Here is a 19,292-nt window from a genome sequence, read left to right on the forward strand (position 1 = left end):
TTGTTTTGTTCGGATTTTTCCACTCCCATTTGTGGAGTGTTCACATGGCTGGTTCATGCTGGACACAGAAGGCCTTGGTAGGTATTCCAGCTTGCAAAGACCCAAGGTGACAGAGAACATCTGAGGGGAGTGATTTTACAGGTTCTGGAGAGTTGTGGGAGCACAGGAGGGGAGCTAATACCACCTTCGGGTCTGTTATCCTTGCCATGAACTCATCATTCAGAATAAAGCCGGGGAAAGAGACTTTCAGTTATTGGAGTCTTGGAAGAAAGAGTTACTCATTCAAACATTTTAAAAGCCATTTTGTATTTTCTAGTTTCCTTTTCCCACTTTCCTAGCTTTTATCTCCAATCACCTGTCCATTTGGAAAATTGATGAAGCTTTCCCAACAATCATCAAAGACACAAATAGGGACCAGGAATGTGTAAAGCTCAGAAGAGCACAGCGTTTGTAAGCCCCAGGCATGTGTTAACCATTTCCTCCTCTCCTTCATTCCCTCAGATCTTCGCCCAGGAGGAGTCTGGAACCTGACCAAGGGGTGTCCATGACCCCAGCGGCTGCTACGTGAAAGGGCAGCAATGAAAGGGTTATCCGGCAGCCGCAGCCATCACCACGGGGTCACCTGTGATTCCGCCTGCGACTCGCTATCGCACCACTCGGAGCGCAAGCCGTATCTGCTGAGCCCCGTGGAGCATCACCCTGCCGACCACCCCTACTACACGCAGCGCAACTCCTTCCAGGCCGAGTGCGTGGGCCCCTTCAGCGACCCGCTGGCCAGCAGCACCTTTCCACGCAGGCACTACACATCTCAGCAAGAACTGAAGGACGAGTGCGCACTGGTGCCACGCACACTGGCCAATAAGGCAAACCGCATCCCTGCCAACCTGCTGGACCAATTCGAAAGGCAGCTGCCACTGGGCCGCGATGGCTACCACACGCTGCAGTACAAGCGCACGGCCGTGGAGCACCGCAGCGATAGCCCTGGCCGCATCCGTCACCTGGTGCACTCGGTCCAGAAGCTCTTCACCAAGTCGCACTCGCTGGAGGGGCCGTCCAAAGGCAGTGTCAACGGGGGCAAGGCCAGCCCCGATGACACGCAGACAGTGCGGTACAGCAAGCGCAGCAAGAGCAAGGAGCGACGCGCAGAGCCCAAGGCCCGGTCCAGCGCTTCCCCGGGCTGGTGGAGCTCCGATGACAATCTTGACAGTGACATGTGCATCTACCACGCGCCCTCGGGGGTGATGACCATGGGCAGGTGTCCTGACCGCTCCACCTCGCAGTACTTCATGGAGGCCTACAACACCATCAGCGAGCAAGCGGTGAAGACCTCCCGGAGCAACAACGACATGAAGTGCTCCACCTGTGCCAACCTGCCCGTCAATCTGGATGCACCACTGTTGAAAAAAAGCGCCTGGTCCTCGACGCTCACAGTGAGCCGCGCCCGGGAGGTTTACCAGAAGGCCTCGGTGAACGTGGACCAGGCTATGGTGAAGTCTGAGTCGTGTCAGCAAGAACGATCCTGCCAGTACTTGCAGGTACCATTTATGTGGAGGGAAGGGTGCCTGGGAGCTGTGACCAACCTCATGGTTTGGGCTAAAATCCTGGGTTTAATCCTAGCTCTTCTAATCATTGTGAACCTGGGCATGTGTTCCTGGACTAGGTGTCCCTGATATGAAAACAAATGGGAATGAATGCTCCAATTTCATCCATTTATCCTAACAGACTAGCCTGCCCTTTCAGATAAAGGTGAAAAGCTCTTCCTGTCTTGTGTGAGGGATCATGAGATAGAGAGGAGAACAAAGGGGAAGCTGTGTGGATTCTTGAATAAATCTGCCATTCATATAAATGAATGGAGGTGGATATTTGGCTATTTATGGTGAAGACACCTGGATACCTGGATACCTGCTGATGCAGACTCTTGGAGAGAGTGGTCATGGTTCAGGTAATTGAGTGCCTGCCACCTTCTGTGGGAGACCTGGATTGAATACCCAGCTCCCAGCATTAGTTTACTGGGGAGTAAACCAGCAGATAGGAGCTCTTTTGCTCTCTCTCTCCCTGCTCTCTCTCTCTCTCCCTCAATTTTTTTTTTTTAAATAAACTGTCTTTAGAAAAAAAAAAAAGTAAGCAATGATCTTTTGGAATGAGCTGAATTGTATCAATCAGGGATTTTGTTTTAATTGTAAAATTCTGCCTGAAGATTTAGGCTTGGGAAGTTAGACTTGTGTCTTTACCACTGCAGTGGTCCTCACCATCGTTAGCCAGTGAGCCCACCCATCCATCCAGTGCATAACGAACCAGGATGAGGCCCTAGGCTTTGAGGCACTGAGGGTAGAGGTGGAGCCAGTTGAGGGCCCAACAAGCACAGCTGCAGAGACCGGCACAACAGAGCAGAGGAGGAAGAGGGAGGATCAGCAAAGACAGTGTAATTAGTGTCAATGTTGAAGTCCCCCACATGTACACAGCGCAGACAGGCTGCTCTCCCTCCACAGTCTCCTCACATGCTTGCTGCCGTCCTCCAGTTCACTGACATCAGATTTTACTGGAATGCAAAATTTTACTGGGGAGGGGCATTCAGTTTCTTCCATCTGGTATTATGGTTTTCCCCAAAGCACAACTGTCCACAGAAACGACCTTCATATTTATCCTTCTCACAGTATCTTTTGTCTTCGTTCCGTCCTATTAGTACTATTTTAAAAGGAGAAAATACTGTTTATAGTGGATTATAAGTATATGATATAAGTATTTCCCCCTTCCATCTTAAGAAGGCATGCAAAGAAAAGTTCTTCTACTAAGGACCTCTTCTGGCTGTCTTTGGACTCCTAACAAACATGGCTCCTTGCAAGAGTGCCTCCTCCGCTGAGAGTCCAAGGGCTGTGACAGTGGCAGAGTCCATGCTCCCAAGCTCAGAGAAGTCGTTAATGTGTAGATAAATTTTATAAGTAACATACTATTACATTATCAGTATTTCCCACTGAAGATGGCATTGCTTAATATACTGCAAGGTGGCTATATGCATTAGTAAGTCATCAAGAACTATGAATAACCCAGAATTAAATGAATCTTTTTATCCACCTAAAATATTGATAAGTAGACTCAAAGTAAAGACTTAGCAGGTTATCCTGTCAGCATATGCCAGAGGAGGAACTAGAATCTGAACTTCTTAATTTATAGATGCAGCAGAAAGCGGTACAAATTCTTTAAGTAATAAATCTATCCACCACTGAAAGTGTTTCCTCAAGGATGCTTATCTAGAAGAAAAGATGGATAAGAACACAGAAGCCCAAAAATGCAACAGATTTCCTCTGTGAAGGTTCAGAGACTGGCCACAAAAACGCAACAAAATTTGCAATCCTGCTTTAATGAATAGTGGTGAGACTGGATGAGAAGGATCAGATTAAGGAAGGATGTAGAGTGTGCATCTAGCATCAGCTTTGTTTATAGCCAAATGCTTTCATGATGCTCACATACTGCCTGCATTTTTCCTACCTTAAATTGTGTATTTCTTTACTTTTTTTTCCCCTCTTTTCCTCTTGTTTTTTTTTTTTCCTTCAGATGCTTTTTTGAATTAACAAGTCTCAAGCGGTAGAAGTGCAGTATAAGGAAAGCAAGAAGGAAACTAGGACTCACTGCAAAACCGACACACATTTCACATCATTATTTTATTTAGTAGTAACAATAATCCTGAGCCCTAGACAGCAGACTTCTCAGTTCTTAAAGGGAGAAAACAGGCTGAGAACTATCAAGTTGGCTGGGGCCCTGTAGCCTGCAAGTTGCAGAGCTGACCTTTGCACTTGCATCTACTTGATGCCAAAGTCACACTCTTCCTCACGTGGCCCCTGTGCAACCTTAGGATCAAGGACATGAGGAAACACAATAAATAAAACCTATAAAACAAATCTCATTAAATGCTCTTTAGTTAAAATCAAGATGGAATCTTGCAGATGTAAGTACAGGATTGTGTCTAAGAGCATTATGGGATGTCACATTCTACAGATTTGGAAATTCTGTTTTCAAAGTATCTGTCTTCTTAAGCCATATTTTCAGTGAAACATTTGAGGCACATATAAAGCTATAAAAAACATAGTAAATTATAGGCAATGTTACTCTATACCTCACCCAACTAGAGAAAAAGAAATATTAATTTCAGTAGATCAGACTGATATATCCTCAACCCCATTTTTCTTCTTCTCCTCCCCAAAATAATAACTATTCTGACTTTGCCACAGAAGCCATCTTGGTTTTCAATTTTTCAAATACTGAAGAGTTGAAAAAGTTCATCTTTGTCTTCTACATTGGACAGTAATTTACCCTGAACCAAGCCAGTTCAATCCTTTAAAGCACAAACTAAACTGTAGGTGACACCCAATATAAGTGCTGACATTTGTTGAGTTCCTACTGTATTCAAGGTTTTCAAACTGAAACAGCAAGTTTTCTACTTCAGAGTGGGGAGGCAGTGAGTCAGTGTAAGATGGAACCAATGTGAGGAGGTTGAAAAAGTCCTGTCAAGACCGGGAGGAAAGAGCTATGCACTCACACAGCGAAGGGGGTGAACTGGAAATACTTCCCGAGAAGGGGCTCCTACTTCCTTCGTGCCTCGAGGCAGGGTGGAGGAAATCTACCATCCAGTGGAAGTTATTCCTCAGAAAATAGTTTGAGCAGAATGCAGGTCCCAGGGAACAATTTCATTTGTAAGTTCGTTCTTAGAAACAAACTTGGGAAAGCAGAAACATTTTTATTTTCCAGTTATTTTGCCTTCGCTATCAATATCGAAGCTAGATTTCCAAGTTTGTTTAGCATCAACATCACACGGTTTTGTTAGTGAGCAAGCCACTGTCCCACTAGTTCCACTAACAGGACCCTAATAGGGCTGCAGCTGTTTGCCACTAACTAGTGGCCTGCCGTGGTTCTTTGTACTCTCTGGGCCTCCTTCCTGCACTGTAAAATGAGGCAGTTGAATGTAAAAATCTGTAAGTTACATGCTTCAGAGCACTAATTAGAGCAATTTTCAAGAGTTGGAAGGTTTGAGGTTCTCATTTGAAAAATGCCTACTAAAAGTAGATGTTCTCTAAATGTTGCCGAATTTGGTCTCTGAAACTCTAGAGATAATTTTAGAGTTGAGGAACCTGAGATTTAGTATACTAAGTAACGTGCCATGGACATACAACTGGCATATGACCGCATGTGCCACTGGTCTGTGGCACGCCTGATTGCTGTGCCTCGGAAGCCTCTGTATGCTCTTCCTTGTCTCTGCCTGTAGTGCACACACCTCTCATGTGCCAGAAATGATCACTTTCTCATTTAGGAATCAAAACACCTTTGTAACGTACTTAGTATTGATTTTAATTCTATAGCTAGTGAAATACACAGACGATTGCATCATTTTCCTAGCAACACACAGATAGTAAGTGAAGAAGCTAACAGCTTCTAACAGTCTCAAATCTGTCCAACCCCATAGTATGTTTTAGAAAAATGCATATTCCTTCATGTCATTACAAGTTTTATTTCATAGCCGTTGTGTTTGTGCATTCTATCCTTTGTGTGCTGGCTGTTAAGAGCGCATGGGTGATAAATTAGATTAGCAATGGAATGATTGATTATGTCTTTAATTTGACTCAAGGTTGACTGAACAAAGTTCAAATTAATAGCAACAACAGAATCTAAATACTGGCAAATTTTCAATTCCCTCTATGTAGAATTATCATTTAGAATTCATTTAGACCATTGCCAGAATTTTATAAAAATTAAGAGACCTTAGGCATTTAGCTACAGCTGGCATGCACTGAGAAATCAAACATTATAGCTTGAAACCATTGTAAATTATATTTAATACAATCAATTGGGGGTATGTGTTCAACTCACACGCTGTAGTTAATTTGGAAAAAAAAAATGACACCCTTTCCCCCCAATATTGTTATTTTTAAATGTCAAGAATCAGATGTCTGCTGTTTAGAACTATTGTACCATTGCCAGTGACTGTCTGTATTAGGGTTTGGAACTGGAACATGGATTTGAAGACATTAAAACTGTTTAATTCCCAGTTGAGATGTGGTTGGCTTTTATACATTTGGAATAAAGCATTTATGGCACATCTCAGGGTAAGTGCTAGTAGTTAAGTAAATAATACAGAGAGGGGCTCTGTGGAGTAAAAAAAAAAAGTGGTTTTTGTTTTTGCTTTTAAAAAAGCAAATTCTTGGTTGTTTGTTCCTTTTTATGTAAATGTTATGTGCTGAATGATTGGCGTGAAAAGCCATTCAGAAGAGCAAGATTTTAGATTTCCAACTGTTAACCTAGAAAAAAAAAAAGCAACCTTCAAATCATGTATTTTGCATTCATCCAGAAGCAGAAACAGGAGAAGGGAAACAAAACGCTCTCCGGTAGAAGTGGAGACACACACTGAGAGGGAACGAGGGAGAGCGAGGCAGAGACTGAGAAAGCACTGCCAGAGATGAGATTGTAGCAGAGCAAAATGATCGACCTGTTTAAGGCTGAATGGGTTTCTTCAGTTTGTGTGCAAGTTTCAAGAAATGGAAGGACTGACCAGGTTTGGGTATAACTCTTTGATTACTTTGGGTTTGGTGAGTGTGTGCTGTTGTTTTAGATGGGCTTTTGGTGGGGAAGAAGGCTAATTTGTGTTATTTCATTTCTTCTCTAAATCACAGCTAGTAAGATCAACAGCCAGCAAACTAATGCATGTCCTGACAGAAAGAAAAACGGGTTGAGAGAGTAGATCCCTGTAAGTCTGTGTGTCCATAGAGGTTTTTAAGATGCTTAACAGAAACCTGTGTGCGGTGTTGGTTGGTGGGTTAGAGGGCATTATGCGGCTGAGAACTGAGATGGGATCGGTTCTTTTCCAGGACTAGAATGCTCAGTATTTACTGTTACTTTGCAAATTTTAAATTTCTGGGTGAGATTTTTTTGGTCTGTTTAAATCAGACCCCACAGAAGAGCCCAGAAGCAGCATTCAGAGTATGCATGAACCCAGAATTGTATTTGCTACAGGGACTGATATTTTTCAAATCTGTTCAAGATTATTTCCATCTTTGCCCAGTGGGAGTTTTCTTCCCCTGGCTGAGAATTTTTCTTCCTCTTGTCTTGGAACAATTTAAACTATGCTAACTCGGTTAAATCTATTTTATGTAAAATTTACAAAAGTGATCAGCAGTTTTGCTAATGGCTGAATATTTTAATGATTTCTTGCTGCCTTTTTTTAAAAAACTCTGTTGACCAACCACATTAATTAATGATATTTCATTGTTTACTATACAATGCCTTAATACTCCGGTAAGTGTATGCCAAGGTTTTTGAATATACTTTCTATATGTTTTATACAATCTGTTTTTCTTCACTGATCTTAATAAAGATGTTTCTTGTGGTTGATAGAGAGATGATGTTACTCCTGCTTGGTGATAACTTAAGTGTGGAGTCAATGACAAACAGCCAAATCTTGGAATTCTCTCTCTCTCTCTCTCTCTCTCTCTCTCTCTTTATCTCTGATTCTCTCACTGTTGCCCTTGCTTATATCAAAATAATAGAGGGGAAAAGACAGTTAACAAAACATGAAAAAGCAAGAGTCCACAGAGATTCATGGGGATTAAATAAAGGAAGATCAAACCTAAATAGGAAAACACTTTTGGAAACTGTTAAAGAACCTTCTTTCTCATGGTCTGCAGTTTCATTGCTCTAAAGATTTTCAGCAACAGTTAAAGCCCTGAGACAGCTACAGTCACTTTTCTGCTTGTAACGCATACTTGCTGATCAGACCGGATTCCGATCTACTAATTCAAAGGGTGGCATTGTAAAGAGTCAAAGAGAAAAATTTGCCCTTGCTCTCTTAGAGACCAGTAGACTTTATTTCCATCTTCCCCATTCTTGTTAGAGGATGGATTGCTTGATTACAAATAAGACAGTAACTGATGGTAGTGATTCACCATTCTTTCAGAGAGTCCTCAGTAATCTCTGGTCCATTTGAACTGATGGCATTAAAGGACTTTACGCCATGATTTCTGAATGATAGAGTACACTAATCTTTAAAGTTTTTTTTTTAAGAGCCACTAAAAAATACTTGCAACATTGCCAAGCTAGCTTTAATTTATAATTAGATTAAGCTTTTTACCATTTTAATTTTAGATTCAAAGACAACAGCCTGTTTTACTGGATTATGATGGAATAATTCTTTACTTAATTAAGTTGAATATCATGTTTCTCAGTGTGGAAGAGGATTGTTGACAGCTTCCATAGCTATGCAGCTCGCTGGCACAGAACTGAATCATGTGCAGGTGTCATCTGTATGGTTCTAGAAGTTGAAGCTAAACTTCACAGGGTTCATTCTAATGTACCTTATACAGTCAGGCATGTGTCATCATTAGCTAAGGAAGCTTTCAGAAGGAGAAAAATTGGCCTCTTCCGATAACACCAGGTTACTACGAATCTATGACAAGTTGTATCATTTTGCTATGACTTGCATTACTCATTTGAAAATGTGAACCCATAACTTTCACCCTTCAATGAAAATAATGGGTGTGACTTTACATCTGGGGCTCATCCGTCTGCTTCTCAAAATTGCCTTGCTTCTTGCGTGAACCCCCAACATTAAGTGCCCTGCTCCCCTGCCCCTGCTCAGCTGCCATGTGGAACACATTTTAGAAGGGAGAATTTTTGTTTCCCCTTGCTTTGATAAATACATATCTAAATGTTTTTCTAATTGCCAAGACTTAAACTACAATAGGGAAATACAGTAAGGTTTTCGATGAAAGATGCTCAGTTGGAATATTTCCCAACACAGTTGGTTTTTCACCCAAGGACTCTATCTGTAACTAAAAGGTTATGATATTAAGAATTGTTGAAATATTAGCTACTGTTACACTGCCAACAGAGGTAGAGATGGTAGTGCTGTGTAAGGAAAAACATATCACATACTCCTGCTACTTTTAACCAATTTCTTATTTCCACTGACTTTTCATTTTTATGTCTTGGAGAACACATACATGACCAACAAAAGACCTCTTCTGATATGCTAACCTTCTAAATATGTTAATATATACTAACATATACTAATATACATATATTCTGTATATGTTAATATGTGGAACTCTCATTAAAGATATTTTTCCAGTTCTTAATGTTTATGAATGTTCTTTAGTCTGCTTCTATTTCTAAAATAGATTTTTAGTTACAGTTGCAAAGGGAGTTTCCTTGATAGGTCAATCCTTTTGTTCATGTATGTTAGCTCTCTGCTCTGTCGGTGTGTTGCTGTTCACTGCTCTCACAGAATTAGGGTAGTTCTTGCAGATTTCAGGCTTGTGCCATTACAGCATTTGAAGTTCAGAAGTTATTAGGAAGAAGACCTATTTGTAATGTTATAAGTGCTGCATGAAACTTTTGATTGTGGCGTTAATTTAGGCAAATATGCATGCCTGTATAGAATCTTGTGTGTGTATGTAATCATATATGTATACATACATATACATGTGTGCTCTGCAGTTGAATATTTTGGATAGTTTCTTCAGCTTTCTGTGCATAAAATCACCTAGAGAGTGGCTATAATGTGAGAATTTCTGGCATTCATATTCTTAGAGATCTAAGGTGATCTGATAGACAATCCAAGAATCACACTTTAGTAAACCAATCCTAAGCAATAGTAATACTTAGTTTCTCATTTTATTTACTGAAGGGGGCAGTAGAGTCGAATAGATTGAACCATGGACCTCAAGCAATATGCCTATGTGTTATATTTAAGTAAATATAAATAAATGTATGGGATTGGTAATACATAAATAATCATAACTTTAAATATTATATTTACTAAGGAATTTGATATAGATACTGACTTCCTACATGACTTTGGGCTTGCTCTACTTAGTATTTCCATTCCTAGATCTGTAAAATGGACACAATGATTCAGCTCTAAGACAAAAGTTAAATTTCAAATCTGTGGAATAATTGAAAACTGCAGTGTGAATGTGTTTGGGATTTATGCTTTATCCCTTCTCTGTGTGTTTCATGTACCATATCTCTTCTTCCTCCGTTATTTTGCTTGATCCAGTGTTTGTCATAGCAGGGTTAAGATGAACATATCCGATCTACGGCACAAGAAGGCTGTTTTCGAGTGTAGGATGATACAGTGTCCTAATCATGTTGTATGTATGATGCTGTTTTGTTAACCACCTGACTTTCAGCAGTCAAAAACAAATTCCTCCTTTACCTTCCCATTTCCACTGAATCATTGAAAACAAAACCCATCAGAATTCACGGGAAGAACAGGCGACAGTAAATTAAATCATATGTCTTAATTTGGAAAGCATGAACTTCTATACGTAGACATGAATGCTGATAGATATCCTTGCATGCAGAGCCCTGTCGGGTCCACACTTAGAAGGCCTGTGAGTGCTGGCCCAGGCTCACTATGCATGTCTGACTGCTAACCTCTGCAGGAATGAACAGGCATGAACCGAGACATTCCTGCAAAACTTCACACTTGAAAGTCCCTTAAGGGGCTTTTCTTTGCCATTCTTGAAGAACTCAGTCTTTCAGATATTTTTTCCTCCTCTCCTTGTACTTTAGCTGGCTTTTTGTAGTTCTAGGAGAGTCAGCAAAAGTAACTGCCATTTGTTTGCAAATGAAACCTGAGCTTTCTGAAAATGAGTCCCATGCAACAATCATTCCCCCACAGCACTCCTCCAGCCTTCTAGTTGATTTTAGACAGCTTCCCATGTTCCCAGCTCTTGGAAGTAGTCCATGGTACGCTGAGCAGACACTTTTAGTCAAAAATGCCTATAAATAGCTGATTTTCCTGCTTGCTGTCTTCCCTCTGAGGCTTTCACAAAGGAGGTGGAACAAATCCATCAGAAACGAGAGCTCTCCATAAGGGCTGTGTGGTGAGGCTGATGAAAAATCAGATCCATAGGCCGAAAATGGTTGAGTAGGTCGCTGTGCCACAGTTGACTTACGCAATCATCATACGAAAGAAGAAACAGTAGATTTCATGCCGGATGATATCACGAACTGAACAATCAATCGAAATGTCTCGTATGAGCTCTCAGGCTTCTTTAAAATCATGTGGTTTTTTGTTGTTGTTGTTGTTCGTTTTTTGGTTTTTTTTTTTGTTTTTGTTGTTGTATTGTTTTGTTTTTTTACTTTCATGCTGCTTTAAAGAAAAAAAGAAATCAAAAGAATACCAAAGTCAGTTGTTGTTTATTTGATTCCATTTGCAAATCTGGATAGCCACTATCTAGCACTTCCATGTAGGGAAATTTAAAACTGTTTCCCATTTTGTCCTTCAGGCTGAACTTTGCTCATAGACAGCTTCTCCCGCATAGAACCTGCCTTGTCTCTTGTCTCCAACACCCATCCACCATCCTCACCACCATCTCCACAACTCCCCACCCCTCAACACACACGGTGAAATTATGTAACATGCTGGAATACTGTAATCAGGCTAGGTGGGATTTTAAGACTGATCTCACTGAAATGAACCACAGACATCCAATATATAAGGTGTATAAATCCAGTATGTAAGGCTTAGAGTATGTGAGCTTTATTATATGCTATGTTATTCTATTTGTGCTTGATTTAGCCTAATAAAACGCATGATGCTGGGCAATATATATCGACATGGAGCTTTATTTCACAATTCTGGATGCTAATGTCAGCTCAGTCACAACACAGAGAGGAGTGACAATGGAATCAAATGCCTGCTTGGGAGGCACCTGTGTGAGCAACAGAGCAAGAAACCAAGAGGAGCCAGACTCTTAGAACAGTTACTCTCATAGGAACTAGTCCAGTCTGCTTTGCAGGGAGAGCCCCCCATGATTTCATCACTAACTAGTCAAAATTTTGTCCAACGTTAAAACTTTTTGTTTGAAAAAAGTCTTAAGTTTTTCAATGTCCCACCTCTTGCAGATTCTATCATGTCAATACCATCCTACAGGTTTTAAGTGACAAGCCGCATCCACACCATAGCATACCCTCCCTTACGTCCATCTCCCTGTTCCCTGCATCCTTCTCAGCACAAGAGGATGGCATGCAGCAGCATTTCCTCTTTCCCCTTCCTTCATCTAACTTTCTACTGCATTTTGGGCAGTTGTTCTGTCACTTAGTTTGACCCAAATCCATTCATTTGCAGATGAGGCAACTGAAGTCTGGAAATGTCCACTGACATTCCTGTGACTCTTTGGCTGCAGAGAACAGTGGAGACACTGTACTGTGGGCAGGCCTCCTCGCTTCCTCTTAGCCCATTTGTGAGCATTGCTCGGGCATGTAGCAAGAAGCACCAGTTGATGTTGTTCTGCATTGTCACATAATTCTGTCCTCACTCTCCTCCTCTCTGCTTTCTCCATGCTTGTCACTGATTTTCATTGGCTGGTAGTCAATGCCTGGTCTATTGCTAGAGTTTCTAGAGAGTGGATTTCATTGAACTTTTCTTCTTCTGATTTTAAGAAGTGGAGCATCCAGGACATGAACTGGCACCCATATGGGTTTCTGGCATTTGCAGGTAAAGGATTAGCTAGTTGAGCCATTGCTCCAGCCCCTAAGCTTTTCTTCTTTATAAACACCTAGGGAACACATACAGTCAGTGGAAACAGTTATCTGAAAGAATCTGAAACATTGTATAGCCTGTGGTTTTTGTCCTTAACCCACAGAATTCATGTTCAAGTAAAGCAAATTATGTAAAACTCATTTAAAACAGAGGTTCTCACCTTGATAAATGAATAGGAAGCTTCAAATCATGATTCTTTTCACTCACCCACTTTGTACTGATCCAAGTGTCTTACAATTTGACAACTATTTGTAGTGCCTTCCCAACTAAGCAGTCTCAGGTGCATAGAAAACAGTTTAATCATCTACAGGAAAAAATGTTGTGGCCACTCTTGATGTTATAGCTGATAAAACTATGGCACCCGCATAAAGTCCATAAACTATCATGTAATAATCCCAAGTTTAGTGAGCTTAATTACCAAGCACATCTATCTTAGGTAGCAGTCATTGTCCTTCATTAAAAAATAATAAAATCATGGGGTTTTCAAGAAGTCCTGATTATTTGAGGCTACAAAATCATTTTGGGGCCGTAGCTATTAAAGGTCCTGTTATTTTATTTAAAAATAGCTTTATCGAGATATAATTCACATATCTTACAAATCCCCACATTTATTTTTTATGATTTTTATTGTTTTCCATGATACAGTTTTGTAGGAATAGGGACTCCCCCTCTTGCCTTTCCCATTCTCCCTCTCTATTTTCCTCCATAGTATCATATGTTCTGATACAAACCCCCATGATCCATTATTGTATCAGAACATATGATATGACTAATATCCATGCTTTACAAAGAGCTTCAGAAACTCAGTGGCAGCAACAACAACAGCGACATGTTAAGGAATAAGGAATGGGCAAAGGAAATAAGCAGGTATTTTGCAAAAGAATAAATTCAAATGGTTAATAGACCTATAGAAAAATTCTCAGACTCCCCAGCTATTAGGGAAATGAAAAAAATAATCCACATTGAAATTCCACCTAACTCCAGTGAGAATGGCTTACATTCAGAAATACACTAACATGTGCAAAGAAGAAAGTGACTTGCAATCCTGTATTTATAGCAATAAAATTCACAATAGCAAAGACATGAAAACAACCCAGCTGCCCATCAAAAGAATGGATGAAGATGCTGTGGTAGATCTACTTTATGGAATACTACACTGCCTTTAAGAAAACAAAATCCTACCATTTACAACAAAATGGTCCCGACTAGAGACCAAATGAGCCAATCCCCAAAAGACAAATATCATATGTTCTGATACAAAGCTTATGGTGACTTTTCTAAAAAGTCATTCCTAATGCTTATATTTGCACAGTGCTTCCTATGTTTTCCTCTGTGAGTTTGATAGTTTCTGGGTGCAGATTTGGGTCATTGATCCATTTAGAGCTGGTTGTTGTATAAGGTAAAAGGTGAAGGACTGTTTCTTACTTCTATAAGCTGATATCCTGTTGTCCCAACAGCATTAGTTGAAGAGGTCAACCTTTTTCCTTGGATTATTTTTAATTGTCTTGTTGAAGATTAGTTGGCTATACATGTGTGGGCTCCTTTCTGGGATTTATATTCTGTTCCATTCATCTTTGTTCTCTGTTTCTGTATCAGTACCAGACTGTGTTATCAGTGCCCTGTAGTATATGATGAGATCTGGAATGATGATTCCTCCAATTTTATTCTTATTCTTCAAGACAGCTTTGGCTATTTGTGGTTTCTTGTGTTTCCAGATTAATTTTTATGTCATATTCTCTGAGAAGATTTTTGTTGGCTTCTGATTGTCATTGTATAGAATCCATATATTACCTTCTGTAGTAAGGACATTTTGATGACATTGATTCTAATGACCCAGGAACATGGTAAATTTCTCCATCTTCTAATGCCCTCTTCTATCTCTATTTTTACTGTTCTGTGATTTTCATCATAGGTCTTCCATGTTTTTGGTTAGGTTTATTCCAAGGCATTTAAAGTTCTTCTCTGCTATTTTGAAAGGGACCATTCTTACAAGTTTTTCCTCAGGCAGAAGGTTTTTGAGTATACTAGGGCTATCGATTTATGTTGTTGATTTTGTACCCTGCTACCCTGACAAATACTCTTAAGACTTGCAATAATCTCTCTAAGCCCTTTGGTTCTTCTGTGTATAGAATCATGTCATCTCCAAACAGGGATAAATCACCATGAAATGTGCAACTCGATGGCTTTTAGTTTGTTCAGAGTTGTGCCACTGTCAACACAGACAATGTTAGAATGTTGTCATCAAATAAAAAAAAAACGAAAACAAAAATTTCCATATCCTCCAAGTCTCAGGAAATCACTTACCTATTTTCCATCTTTCCATAATTACCTATTCTGAATATTTTATTTATATCCCTCAACTATGTTATTATGAACTGTCTTTTATTAATATCTCCCCATCTCCCTTTCTCCTAAAAGCACCCAAGCCTCTGCTAACCAGAGCTCTACTATGCTTTTGTAAGATTACCTTCTGTAGATTTTGAATATGGGTGATATTATGCATTATTGGTATTTCTGTGACAGAATCTCATTATTATGGCTAAATAGTATTCCGCTATGTATATATATCATGATTTCCTTATCTATGCATCCATTAGTGGACACTTAAGTTGATTATCTTTGCTATTGTGAATGGAGCGGTGATGAATATGGGTATCTAATCGCTACAACATACCAATTTCATTTTCTTTGGATATATTTAGAGTAGTGGTCTTGCTGGGTTTATTATTGCTGAACTTTATCAGGGCTAAATTATTTGATCATTCTATTTTCAATATTTAAAGAACTAAAATACTCTTTTTCATATGGTTTGCTGAATTACATTTCCACCAACTAGGTACAAGGGTAATCTTTTCTCAATATCCTCACCGTTGCTGGTTATCTTTTGTCTTTTTTGACAATAGTAATTCTGACAGGTATAAGGTGAGATCTTACCATGATTTAGATTTAGATTTTTTCTGTTGACCATTTAAGTATCTTTCAAGAAAAGCTCTGCTCAGACCCTTGATCATTTTTAAATGAGATTATTTTCTTCCTCTTGAGTGGTTTGAGTTGCCTCTACATTGCAGAATCAATCCCTTTGTCATGCATAGCTTGAACATATTTTCTCCTATTATAAATCGTCTCTTGCAGAAACTTGTAGTTTGATTTACTCTTTTACCTATTTCATTTCATTATTGCTTTTTCCTTTGTTTTTCAAGTAATATTCAAAACAAAATCATTCCTTACACTTAGGTTTTTTCTACTAGCGTCATATACTTGGGTCTTGATTTAACTCTTGAATTCATTTCGAGTTGATTTCTGCATAAGATACGAGACGTGCAAGGCAGTTCATTCTGGATAACCGATTTTCCCAACACTGTTTATTGAAGAGGCTCTCCTTTCCCCCACTGTGCATTCTTGGAATCCTCAGCACAAATCTGCTGCCTGGAAATATGTGTTCTGTCTGGTGCTGTCTTTTCTTACATTGCCCCGTGACTCTATCACTGCCATGTTGTTTTAGTTTCTTTATCTTTGTCCTATAATTCAAAGTCAGAAAAAATCTGACGCTTCCAGCTTTGTTATTTTGCATTACATGGCTTTGGCCTTTTGGTGTCCTGTGTGGTTACATCAACTTAAGATCATTTTTTTCTATTTCTGTGATGACTTTCATTAGTTTTTCTGTTGTCGTTAGTATTTTAACAGGAATTGCATTTAATTTATCTTGCTTTGGGTGGTATGGACATTTTAACAGTACTTATTCTTTATTGCAGTACTATAAGATACCTTCGTATTTATTTGCGTCTTGAATTTTTTTTTCAACAATGTTTTACAATTCTTACTGTGGAGAGCTTTTATGTCCTAGACTAAAGTTTTTCCTAAGTGCATTTTCTCTGATATTTGAGACTGTTCTGTTTATTTCTTGTTTAGTTTGCTGTTAAAGAATATAGATAGAATTTTACGTTAATTTTATGCTCTATAATTTTACTGAACTTATATTAATTTTCGGTGATCTTCATAGTTTTCTGTGTTTAAAAGCATGTCATCTGAAAACAGGAGAAGTTTAATTCCTTTTCAATTTGTATTACTATTATTTCTTTCTCCTTGCCTAACTACTCTGTGTAGGACTTCCTGTTCTAGATTGAAGAGAAGTAGTGACATTGCATATCCTGGTTATGTTGCAAATTTTAGAGTGAATATGTAAGTTTATCCTACTTAATATGATGTTGGCCATGAATTATTGTGTTGAGGAACATTCCTCCTGTGTCTATTTTCATGAAAATTTTGATCTTGAGGAATGTTGAATTTTGTCACATGCTTTTTCTGTATTTATCAAAATGGTCACATGGTTTATGTTCTTCATTCTAGTAATATGAGGAATCAGGCTTATTGATTCACTTGCAGCTTCCTTGAATCCCTGAGGTGAATTGTATTTAATTTTGATCTGTCAAATGTGCAATTAAATTCAGCTCACTACTGTTGTGCTACTATGGGACTTTTTGTACCTTTGCTCACCAGGGGTTATTGATCTGTAGCTTTTGATTGTTGTTGTGGTGTCCATAACTGATGTCTTTGTCCTTATCTTTTTCTTCGTAAAAGGGTGATACTGGCCTTGTAGAATGGGTTTCGGAGTATTTCCTCCTTTAATTTTTTAAAAATAATTTAGAAAGAATTGATCATTAGTCTTAAATTTTCATAGAATTGAGTACTCCAGTAAGCAATTTCTGAACTTTTCTCTGATGGGGGACTTTTTATTATGGCTTGAATTTCCTTAATTATCATTGGTATTTTCAACTTTCCTGTTTCCTCAGATTTGACCTTTATTGGTTGTATGTGTCCAACATTTTATCTGTTTCTTCTAGATCATCCAATATAGCAGCACATAATTGTTCATAATAGTCTATTTTTATACCAGTTTTAATGTTCACTTTTTAATCTCTGATTTTGAATCTCCTCTCACTTTTTCTTGATCTAACCAAAGGTTTATTGACTTTTTAAAATTTTTGCTTAAATGTTAATTGTTCGTTTTGTTGGTCTGGTATTATTTCTCTAGTCTACATTTCGTTTTTTAGTACTAAGATCTTTATTATTTCCTTCCACTAAATTTAATTTAAATTGTTTTCTGTTTGGCTAGTTCTTTAAGGTATAAAGTTGGATTGTTTATATAAAATTTTATTCTTTTTAAATACGTAAGTTTGTTGTGTAAACGTTCCTCTTAGAACTGCTTTTGCTGTATCCCATAGGCTTTTGTATTCAGTGTATCCATTTTCATTTGTATCAAAATACTTTTAAATTCTCATTTAATTTCTTCCCTGAGCCAGTGGTTACTCAGACACACATTGCTTAATTTCTATATAGTTGTAGAGTTTCCAGAGCCCCTCTTGTTACTAATTTCAGGTTTTATATCATTGTGATTAGATATGACATTGGGTGTGTTATCAGATCTTATTCATTTATCACGATTTCTTTCGTAGTATAAGATCCTTGAAAATACTGGGCAATGTTCCAAGCACAGTTCAGAAGAATGCCTGCTCTGCTGCTGATGACGGAATGTTGTCTGTAGTGTAGTTTAGCTCTGGAGCTACTTTGTTGATTTTTCTGGATGACCTGTCCATTGCTAGAGTAGAATATTGATATCCACAGCTATTACTGTATTGCAGCACGTCTCTCCTTATTACAGGCTAATATTTGTCTGATGTATTTATGTGCCCTAGGGTAGCATGCATATATATTTAGCCTTTTTGTATCTTGTTGTTCCTTGTATCATTAGATAGTGGTCTGCTTGGTCTTTTTATGATTTTTGGCTATCCTTTTACACCCCTTCAGTTTCATTTTGTCTGTGTCCCTAGAGGTGAAGTGAATTTTCTGTAAGTATCACATCATTGGGTGTAGGTTTGTTTTATTATCCATTCATTCTGTAACTTCTACTAGGAGAGCTTAAGTCCTTTTATGTTTAAGGAAATGATTGGTAAGTAAGGATCTCCTTCTGCATTTTGTTAATTATTTCCTACTTGTGCTGCAGAAACTTTCTTCCTTTCTTATGAACAAATCCTGTGACTATAACGCCTTCTGCCTCAAGAGACTCTAAACATGCAGCCTCCTCAGGTCTAGTCTGTTGCTCTTGCCACAGAACCACACTGGCCATATTTTCATTTCCATCCCATGCTGGGTTCTTTTCTATGTACAAATGAATAATAAAGAAAAGGAAGAAAATGCAGGAGGTGAGGGGGAAAGGAGAGGAAAAAGACCTGTAACATATGGAGGAATTCTGGCCTGTACTTCACACGCATGGTCCTCATATTATGCTCCTTTGTGTGAATTTCGAGAGCAGCTGCTCTTGACCTACCTGTTCTACCTCTATGATTTGGTGATAACCTAAATTATAAAATATGCAAAGTAGCCATGCATGAGAACAAGCGATATATGAGTTTCATTTGCAAAGCCAGATATCAAAAAGTAGAAATGTGTAGCAGAATTTTAGTTCGTGTTACATGAAAATGATATGTTAGCCCATGAAAGAAAAATTGCTCAAAACTGTTTGAATAAGAAACGGCATTACACTTGATCTCAGCCAAAGACTGGGAAGTGATACTAAGAAACAGTAGTATTAACTCCGTGAGACCGCCGATCTGAATGGAGTTAGGACATCGTTAATAACAGTACAAGTTTCAGATGTCTAAGTAAGCCCTGATTGCCCACTTAAGATCCTTCGCTAGGTTTAATTTGGGAATGTTTGCTAATGCAAGAGGTCATCTCACTAAAGTAAGGAAGGGAAGCG

General features: G+C 38.9%; 1 protein-coding gene across 8 annotated transcripts in view; it reads left to right on the forward strand.

Moving 5' to 3' along the window:
• Nucleotides 1-578: 578 nt before the first annotated feature.
• Nucleotides 579-19,292, forward strand: part of DLGAP1 (DLG associated protein 1) — a 316,404-nt gene continuing 297,690 nt past the window's right edge. For 3 of the 8 annotated variants that reach the window (XM_040970572.1, XM_040970575.1, XM_040970573.1), the window contains exon 1: nt 579-1,535. In XM_040970572.1, coding sequence (XP_040826506.1) covers nt 579-1,535 — 957 coding nt within the window. Of the gene's footprint in view, nt 1,536-6,002; nt 6,096-6,379; nt 6,548-19,292 lie in introns of those variants that run through there. The other 5 variants (XM_040970577.1, XM_040970580.1, XM_040970578.1 and 2 more) reach the window with 3 other exon arrangements.

The sequence above is a fragment of the Ochotona curzoniae genome, unplaced genomic scaffold (assembly GCF_017591425.1).
Source record: "Ochotona curzoniae isolate NIBS_2020 unplaced genomic scaffold, NIBS_Ocur_1.0 scaffold_4812, whole genome shotgun sequence".
Lineage (NCBI taxonomy): Eukaryota > Metazoa > Chordata > Mammalia > Lagomorpha > Ochotonidae > Ochotona > Ochotona curzoniae.